This window comes from Camelina sativa, chromosome 3 (assembly GCF_000633955.1).
Source record: "Camelina sativa cultivar DH55 chromosome 3, Cs, whole genome shotgun sequence".
Classification (NCBI taxonomy): domain Eukaryota; kingdom Viridiplantae; phylum Streptophyta; class Magnoliopsida; order Brassicales; family Brassicaceae; genus Camelina; species Camelina sativa.
Window position 1 is genome coordinate 15,701,172 of NC_025687.1, and position 9,979 is coordinate 15,711,150.

Sequence of the window (9,979 nt, forward strand, 5' to 3'; positions counted from 1 at the left end):
AGCTGGGAGCTCTCTGTTTTCCAGATAAGCCTAGATCGGGCAGCGCCAATCTTCTGCCCCCCAATCGTTGGTGTTCGTATTGCTTGATGGAGTACCCGATTGATCGACGACCGGTGAGCTGGAGCTTTCCGGACCTTGGTCTGAGTTCGGTTCGATTAGAGGTGGATGATTGGTTTCCGGAACGGGAGTGATGGGAGCTGACTCCACTTGTGGTGAGGAGTCTGTCAGTGTCCTGCGAACTACCTCTTCGACGACCAACTTTTTCTTCATCGCTCGTGTTACGACATTGGAACTTTCTAATTTTATGCTCGGAAATTCGATGACTTCGACTGGGATAATCCTTGTCATTGCCAGGTCCGAAGTCGACGCTAGAGCCGCTAAAGCATCCGCAGCAGAGTTCTCACCTCGTGGGATTTTGGTAATTTCAAAATCTTCGAACCTAGTGACTAACTCCCGAGCCGCAGATAGGTAAGCCTCCATACGGCCATCCTTCGTCTCGTACTCCCCCAGAAATTGATTGGTAACCAGCTGGGAATCACAAAAAGCTGGGAGCTTCCGGACGCCGATCTCTACTGCGAGGCGTAAGCCAGCGAGGAAAGATTCGTATTCGGCCTCATTATTTGATGCACTAAACGCCAAACGAAATGACTGTTCAATCACTTCACCGGTAGGAGAAGTGAGGCGAACTCCAATCCCTGCACCCGATTTAGAAGATGCTCCATCCACGTATAAAGTCCATGGGATCTCGACACCGTCCCTATCCGAACTAGCTAGTGGGAGTTCTATCAGGAAATCTGCTAGCACTTGCGCTTTAGCACAAGTTCGAGTTCGGAACTCGATGTCATATTCACTAAGCTCGACGGACCACTTAGCTAACCTCCCAGACTGGCTCGGACTATGTAACACCGTCCGGAGTGGTTGCATCGTTAAAATTATGATTGTATGAGATTGAAAGTAAGGCCGCAGTTTTCTCGCCGAAGTCACTACCGCTAGAGCCAGTTTCTCCATCATAGGATACCTGGATTCCGCCCCTGTGAATGATTTACTGACATAGAAAATTGGTCGCTGCTCCCCCCTTTCTTCCCGAACTAAGACCCCGCTTACTGCGCTGTCCGAGACGGTTCTATAAAGGAAACGTGGTTCACCTAACTCTGGTTTAGCCAAGACCGGGGGTTCGGAGAGGTATGCTTTTAACTGAGCGAACGCCTCTTCGCACTTCGCATCCCATAAGAAATTTTTCCCTCCTTTTCTCAATAGTTGGTAAAATGGGAGGCATTTATTTGTAGAGCGGGAGATAGAACGATTGAGAGCTGCAATTCGCCCGTTAAGACGCTGCACTTCGCGTAATGTCTTAGGAGAACTCATGGATAAGAAGGCATTAATTTGCCTCGGTTCTCTTCAATTCCTCGCTCCGTAACGATGTACCCTAAAAACTCCCCCGATGGGACTGCAAAGGTGCACTTTGTGGGGTTAAGCTTCATCCCGAACTGGTTCAGGATATCGAAGCAAACTTTTAAATCCGAAAGGTGTGAGCTGGCTTCCATGGATTTCACCAGCATGTCATCGATGTAGACTTCCATAGTTTTCCCGAGCTGATGCTCGAACATCCTGTTTACTAGTCGTTGGTAAGTTGCTCCGGCGTTTTTTAATCCAAAGGGCATCAATTTGTAACAGTAGGTCCCTCGATTTGTAATGAATGCGGTTTTTTCTTGGTCGTCCGAGTTCATATGGATTTGGTTGTAACCAGAAAAAGCATCCATGAAGGACATCAGTTCATGGCCCGAAGTGGACTCGACTAGCCTGTCGATATGCGGAAGTGGGAAGCTATCCTTAGGACATGCTTTATTCAGGTCGGTAAAATCGACGCAAAGTCGCGAGTTCCCGTTCTTCTTCTTTACCACTACAGTATTGGCAAGCCACTCAGGGTACTTCACTTCGCGTATTTGCCCTGCACTTAGTAAGCGGTCTACCTCTTTGTTAACAATTTCAGCTCGTTCTGGGCCTAGTTTCCTTCATTTCTGTTTTACTGGTCTGAACGTCGGATCAACATTTAGCTCGTGTGAGATTACCGTCGGACTAATCCCGGGCATTTCGTCTACTGACCACGCAAAGGTAGTCATATTTTCTTTCAAAAAAGAAATCAACTTAGTCCGTAGTTCGATACTCAACCCAGCTCCGATCTTGATCTCCTGATCCGGAAACTTGTCATTAATAAAGATCGACTCTGTGAGGTCGCCTTGGAGTTGCCTCTGGACCGGGTTCTTCGGGACCTCAAGCTGTGGTTGCTATTGGACTAGGAGCTTATGGCTCGTGAGATAGCAGCTCCTCGCCGTCCTTTGACCTCATAAAATCTCTCGAACTCCTTGCGGAGTTGGGAACTTGACAAACTGATGGTATGTTGAAGCCACTGCCTTCATCTGGTAAAGCCAAGGTGTTCCCATAATAGCATTATAGGCCGCAGGTCAGTCAAAAACTGTAAACTCTACCATTCTTACTACTCCTTGAGTGGAGACCGGTAGTGTTATTGTTCCTAAGGACATTGAAGTCTCACTCGTAAATGAGACCAAGGGTGAAGGTGGTCCCGAGATATGCTCTCTTCCAATACCCATTCTAGTAAGCATTTCGAGGAATATCAGATCCACCGAACTCCCAGTATCGACTAAGATTCGGCACACTTCATGGTTGGCAACATCCAAAGATATGACTAACGCGTCGTCATGCGGAGTGTCTAGCTCCTCGGTTTCTTTTTCTGAAAAAGTGACTTCGGGTAAATCACTCGTAGTGATTTTAATTCGCTTAGGCTGCAGGCTCGCGAGCTTCCGTTGGTGGTCTTTTATTGCTGTGATGGAGTTCTGGAAGAGGCGTGAATCTCCCATTATGACGTCTATCCTTTTCTTGGGAGTTGAACCTTCCTCGGATTGCTTAAGTTTCTTTGTGGGTCAAGCTCGGAGATAGTCACGCTTGACATCTCGCCTGACATGAATTTCTCTGCATGGAGATGTATCAATTTTTTGCAATCCCGGGTGGAATGACCATTTGTCTTGTGAAGCTTGCAGTACGCGTTCTCATCTCGAACCCACTTGTTACTTGGGAGTACCCCGCTGTTGGAGCATGGTGAAAACGGAGGCTTGGACAGTGAATTCTTTGGAGATCCCTTTTGCGGAGATTGGTTCACGACAAATGTGCCTGCTCCAGACTTCGGGGTTGAAGGCGGAGTCTTTTTGATTGGGACTTCGAACTTGGGCTTGGTTATGACTTTGAGCTTTTGAATTGCTGCGGCTTTCTCTTCTTCTGCAACTATCCAGTTCGAAGCTCGATGGAGGGCGTCCTGGATGGTTGCGAACTGGTTTACAGTTAGCTCTTCGCGAAAACGGGACTCATGCCAGAGACCATTCTTTAGTGCTGCCAGGGCAGTTTTATCCGAGAGCCCCGGGATTTGGACCTGTATTTCCTTGAACTTAGTAATATACGACCAGAGTGACTCTCCAGCGACTTGACTTAGATTCCACAGTTTGGCGTCTGTTACCGCCGTTTCGATCAGACTAGAGTATTGCTTGACGAACGAGGTGAACAGCTCAGTGAAATTGTTAATGGATCCAGCCGCCAAGGACGCAAACCAAAGCAGGGCCGGTCCACAAAACGTTTCAGCGAACAACTTACAGTATCCGGCGTCCGTTTCGTGAGGCTCGAGGTCCACGCGGCTGACAGTCAGTAAGAAGGTCTTCAGATGAGTCGTCGGGTCTCCTTTCCCTTCGTAGCTTGTGAACTTTATTTTCCCGGTATCCTTGATACGAACTCGAGCTATGTGACTTGAGAAAGGAGTTCGCTTTGATTCCTCAATTACTCGGGAAATATCAGGTGCTGAGGTAGTCGCATTGTGCACCATAGACCGCATATCCCGGATTTCGCTCCGCATAAGGTAGATCTCGGGGTTGGTGGTATGACCAGGAGTCAGAATATTTCCGCCCACAGGGGGAGGAAAGCGAACCTGGACCTCGGAAGATCCAGCGACGTCGTGCTGAACCGTAGTGTGGCTATCGCCAACCAACGGTGGTGGTGCTTGAGTACTTAGTTGGGGTGGGAAAGTGTTTCCTGGAGTGGCGGTTGCTGCTGCCGGCTGCGAGGTGAAAGGTGGAACGACGCCAGTGAAATCCAAAGCACGCCTGCGAGGGTTTGGATCGGAGGACAAGAGGTCGATCTGATCGGCATATGCGCGGTGAGAGGTTGAAAGATCGGTTACCGACGTAGTGACTGCCTCCAAGCAGGTGGAGAGCTGCCCTTCCAAGGTGTCGAAACGCTCGGCAAGAGCAGCGAATGCTGCTTGCTGGCGATCAGACTTCTCAGTCAAATCCTGCAAGAGTTTCTGAATGGTTTCTAAAGTTACCTGGTTGGAAGAGTCAGTAGCCATAGCAACGTTTGTACGAAGCGGATTCGGGTAGGAAATCGGAACTAGCAAGAGTATAGGTGATAATACCCCCCTCCTTCTAGCGCCAAATGTGAGAACTAAGGTTTTCACCTGAGTTCCGAAGTGAAATAAGTCCGGTTGTTTCACTGTTTATCACCGTTCTAGTTCCGAGCAGAGTAAAAGAGTAGATAGTTATTTGCAAAGTGAAAGTGAGGTATTATTGCCAAGTGAAAGTTTTTTCGACTCCCTTCTACATCCCCACCCTCTCTTATTTATAGTCTAATTACAATTAAAGTCGAATCAATTTACTCCGCAAATCTCGTGCTCTCATTAATTCGATTTATTGCTTGATTTTTGAACCATCTTCGAACTCCGAGATGCTTTGCCCGACCGTTATTCTTTTACTTTGGTGTTCTGCATCTCAGCCGAGCGGCTGATTTCATTTCGTCCTGGCCCATCTTATTTGTCCATCTTAGGCCCATTCTCAATGTCTGTCCAAGGCCCAAGCCCATGATCCGAAGTGACGGATCACGGTACCAACACCACTAACAGAAAGTAATCAAACCTGCTTTCATTATTTAGGCTCTCCGGAAGATTAAGATGAGAGAGAGAAATAGTATGTAATTAGAGAGAGAGATTCTTAATACGGCCAACAACAACGTCACAAACACAATGATAATGTCATTACCTCACATGCTCTTTTTTTTATTTAAATGACGCAAATATCTCTAAAAGTCGACAACACTTATGCGCATATTAGTTAGCATATTTACCGTCCCTTCTTGTATTTTGATTTGAATGCTAATTAAATTCTCAACGGTTCACACACAAGTGGGTAAATTAACTGGGAGTTAATTACAAAGATAAAAATCATTAAACGTTGACAAAAAGAAAAAAAAAAACAAAGATGTGAGTGTGTTTAGTGTAGTGGCACACGCGTAAAAGCGCGTAGGGGTGAACGTTAACTAGTGTGGTGTTTGGAACCAAATAATTAGATTGGTCGTGACCACTCGCTAGAAAATAAGAAAGTGAAAGACACGCGCATCACCGAAACCCGTCTCCATCGTCACGAACTATGTAAGGAGAGACTCGTGGGGTCCTTTTTTTCGATTTCATCTGTCTCTATAGATTTCACCGTCTCTCTCTCTCTCTCTCTGTTCTCTCTGCCGTCTCCTTTCTCCCTGATTTTTTTTCTCAGAGAGAACAAAAACAAATATCACAGCAACCAAAACAGATTCGTTCCTCCTATTACTTCGTCTTCTGAGTTCTTCTTCTCAGATTCAGCTTCTCCTTTTTTTTTGTTTATTTATTTCCACACTTTTTTTTCTCTCTGGCAAAAAGAAAGGTAAGATTTTTTCATCTTCTTTTACACAAAAGATTTATTTTTGTTCTGTTTAGCTTTAATTGGTGGCTTTGTTGTGTCTTTCCCTTGAGACAGCTAGCTAGCTTAACTTTGGTTTCATTTCTCTCTCAAAAAATTGAAATTTTTTCCTCTTAAATTTTGCTTAATCTATAAAACCAACAACACTCATGATCTGAAAAATTTGTTTGCATGTATCCTCAGCAATTTCGATTTGGTAAGTGGTCTCTAGTGGGTTTGGTTAGATGTTGAATTATTTTGTTTTCCAGGACAATTGATTTGACCAATGAATTTGTCAAAATGGTATTTGAAAGTATTTTTTTTCCTTTTTAGGTTTCAATGAAACGTCCATATTTGCCGGCTATTTGACTTTGATTTTTATTAGAATGTATGACTAATCCAATTTGATTTCATTTAATTACATATCCTGTCGTAATCTACTCTTCTCGTTTTAATTGTCTTTGTGTCTCATGATGAACCAGGTTTTTAAAATGGTGGTGATGTGATTTGAGAGATTTTAGGGTGTCATCTTGTAAAGTTCCCAATTTGGTGGTTGCTCTTTTGATTCTTTGTAAAAACATGGAGAAGAAAGAAGAAGGTGAAAGCTGGAAAGAGATGGTGAGAAAGATGCTTCCACCTGGAGCTCCTTTACCTGAGAACCCATCTGAGTTTGATTACTCCATAGCTTTAGAGTACACTGGTCCTACTCCTGTCCACGATATCCCTAGAGTAGCACCTGTCGAGGTTAATTCTCGTGTGAACAATCCCATCCCTTTACCTGTTTCTCGTATAGCCGGAGGAGTCACAAGCTCTTCAGGTCAGAGCCCTAGAGGTTCACCAGCTAGCTCTGAGTCTGTGGTCTCTGTGTTGCATAATAACCCTGAGTCATCATCTGGCTCAGCTTCTGTATCACCAGTTTCTGGTCATCATAGGCAGAATGGGAATCAGGTTCGGAGACCTGTTGTGAAGTTCAAACCTGTTGATGATCATGACCGGGTTGAAGGTAGAGACGCTAATGCAGAGGAGGTGGAGACAGAGAGGGAGAGGAAGGTACATGAGTGTACAAATAGGAGTAAGAAGAAGAATAAGAAGAAGAAGAGAGAGTGTTATAGATGTGGGAAAGCAAAATGGGAAAATAAAGAAACTTGTATTGTGTGTGATGAGAAGTACTGTGGGAACTGTGTTCTTAGAGCAATGGGTTCGATGCCTGAAGGAAGAAAATGTGTGAGCTGCATCGGTCTAGCGATTGACGAATCGAAACGGTCTAAGTTAGGGAAGCATTCGAGGGTATTGTCACGGTTGCTTAGTCCGTTGGAAGTTAAACAGATAATGAAAGCGGAGAAGGAGTGTACTGCTAATCAGTTGAGACCAGAGCAGCTGATTGTGAATGGGTATCCGTTAAAGCCTGAGGAAATGGCTGAGTTGCTTAATTGTCCTTTACCACCTCAGAAGTTGAAACCTGGTAAATATTGGTATGATAAAGAATCTGGTCTATGGGGAAAGGTAATAACATATGTATAATGGTTTTGGTATTTGTTTTTGGTTGAAGTCGCTTTGTTTTGGTGTTCATTGGCTATTATGTTGTTGTGAACAGGAAGGAGAGAAACCTGATAGAGTCATCAGCTCGAACTTGAACTTCACGGGGAAGCTGTGTCCTGATGCGAGTAATGGGAACACGGAAGTTTATATTAATGGTCGGGAGATTACAAAGCTTGAGTTAAGAATCTTAAAGGTAACTTTTGATATTTTCTTGTTTGATGTGTCACTTGTCCTGAAACAGTCGAAGATAAATCTCGTGTGTGTGTGTGTGTGTGTATGTTTCAGCTAGCAAATGTACAGTGTCCACGTGATACTCATTTTTGGGTATACGATGATGGGCGTTATGAGGAAGAAGGGCAGAATAATATCCGAGGAAACATTTGGGAGAAGGTAATATAATTTAACTTCTCATCAGATCCTTACAAAAGTGTAGCTATTTTGAAAGAAGTATTCATGAGTTCTTTGGTTTGGCTTAATCAGGCATCTACGAGGTTCATGTGTGCATTGTTTTCGTTACCTGTTCCTCAAGGACAACCTCGCGGAACGGTGCAACCACCGAGCAATTATGTTCCTGTTCCGAATTATATAGAGCATAATAAGATTCAGAAGCTTCTACTTCTTGGTATTGAAGGGTCTGGAACTAGCACTATCTTCAAACAGGTATGTTAAGTGGATGTAATGTGGAAAACATTAAAGAGATAAGCATCTGTGGTTGCTTATTGAGTTTACTTGTTGATTGAAACAGGCCAAGTTTTTGTACGGGAACAAGTTTTCAGTGGAAGAGCTTCAAGATATTAAGCTGATGGTACAGAGCAATATGTATAGATATCTTAGTATCCTACTTGATGGGAGAGAACGATTTGAAGAGGAAGCTTTATCGCATACGAGAGGTTTAAGCGCGGTTGAAGGAGATTCAGGAGGTACCATTTTTCTTTTGCGTTAGATAACGAGGAAATTTGATTTTTTTTGTTGATGTGTTGTTTCTTGATTTTCTTGAAATGTTTTTGTTCTTGCAGGCGAGGAAGCAAATGAAGATGGAACTATGACTACACCACAATGTGTCTATACCTTGAACCCGAGGTTGAAGCATTTTTCGGATTGGCTTCTAGATATCATAGCAACTGGTGATCTTGATGCGTTTTTCCCAGCCGCAACACGTGAATACGCTCCCTTGGTTGAAGAAGTTTGGAAAGATCCAGCGATACAAGCAACATATAGACGAAAAGATGAGCTTCATTTCCTTCCTGATGTTGCTGAATACTTCTTAAGCCGGGTATGGGATGGTTTATGTTTCGGTGTTATGCTTTTCATATTGATTCAAATGTTAAAACTAGGCTTCATTTGCAGGCCATGGAAGTATCGAGCAATGAGTATGAGCCTTCGGAGCGAGATATCGTATTCGCGGAAGGTGTTACACAAGGAAATGGTTTAGCTTTCATGGAGTTTTCTCTCAATGAACATAGTCCAATGTCTGAATCTTACCATGAAAACCAAGACGCGTCTACATCTCCGCAGCCAAAGTATCTACTTGGCTCTAAGCCTCTAACCTTCAATTTCCACAAATCTTGAAACGTAAACTTTGGTACTTACTATCACCAATCCTTTCTGTTTTCAGGTACCAGCTTATCCGTGTAAACGCAAAGGGGATGAACGATAGCTGCAAATGGGTAGAGATGTTTGAAGATGTACGCGCAGTCATCTTCTGCATCAGCTTAAGCGATTATGATCAGATAAACATAGCCCCTGAAAGCAGTGGAACAGTCCAGTTTCAGAACAAAATGATCCAAAGCAAAGAACTATTCGAGTCAATGGTTAAGCATCCGTGTTTCAAAGACACTCCTTTTATCTTGATCCTAAACAAGTACGATCAGTTCGAGGAAAAGCTAAACCGTGCACCGTTGACATCTTGCGACTGGTTCAGCGATTTCTCTCCCGTGAGAACGAACAACAACGTGCAGTCACTTGCTTACCAAGCTTTCTTCTACGTCGCTATGAAGTTCAAGATTCTTTACTCGTCTATCACGGGTCAGAAACTGTTTGTGTGGCAAGCTAGGGCTAGGGACCGTGGGAATGTTGATGAAGGGTTTAAGTATGTGAGAGAGGTTTTGAAATGGGATGAAGAGAAGGATGAGAGTTACTTAAATGGTAATGGAGAAGATTCATTTTATAGTACGGATATGAGTTCTTCCCCATATAGACCGGAAGAAACTCTTGATTCATGATTTGTTGTTGTTATTTTCAACTTTGAAGTAGAGAGATAATGTGGGAAGAAGAAAAATAAAATTATTTGTAATCTTTGTGTTAAATTTGGTTATTGGTTCGTAGAAATTTTTTATTTGAATGAAATAAGGTTTTGTAAATATTAAATGAAATTGGCAAACCAAATTGTTTCTTTGAGATTTTTCACACATACAATGTATATGAAGATAAAAGCTAGTAGAGAAATTAGTTATTTGTCTAGAGAATAAAACATATCTAATCTTGTAAGATGATCAGTGAATTGTTGTGATCCTTTTGGACAAAGAATAATATGATATTTTATACAACTTTTAAAACTAGCAAAGAGTAGGAGAGTTTGGTGAACTGTATAAACACTACTATCATGTGAGTCATGAGAGTAACTTCAATGCAAAGCAAACTTTTTTTAATTTCCATCTTATCTTCTTTTCCTTCTT

At 43.2% G+C, this 9,979-nt stretch overlaps 1 protein-coding gene across 2 annotated transcripts; it reads left to right on the forward strand.

Moving 5' to 3' along the window:
* LOC104777229 (extra-large guanine nucleotide-binding protein 3) lies at positions 5,504-9,671 on the forward strand. 2 transcript variants are annotated; one of them, XM_010501440.2, is made up of 9 exons: positions 5,504-5,750; positions 6,248-7,268; positions 7,360-7,497; positions 7,590-7,694; positions 7,785-7,964; positions 8,050-8,224; positions 8,321-8,577; positions 8,652-8,824; positions 8,920-9,671. In XM_010501440.2, exons 2-9 carry the CDS (start codon positions 6,345-6,347, stop codon positions 9,524-9,526), a joined length of 2,559 nt encoding a protein of 852 aa, XP_010499742.1. In that variant the 5' UTR covers positions 5,504-5,750; positions 6,248-6,344; the 3' UTR covers positions 9,527-9,671. The 2 variants fall into 2 exon arrangements, with proteins under 2 accessions (XP_010499742.1, XP_019099335.1); XM_019243790.1 differs by lacking the exon at positions 5,504-5,750 and adding an exon at positions 6,099-6,153.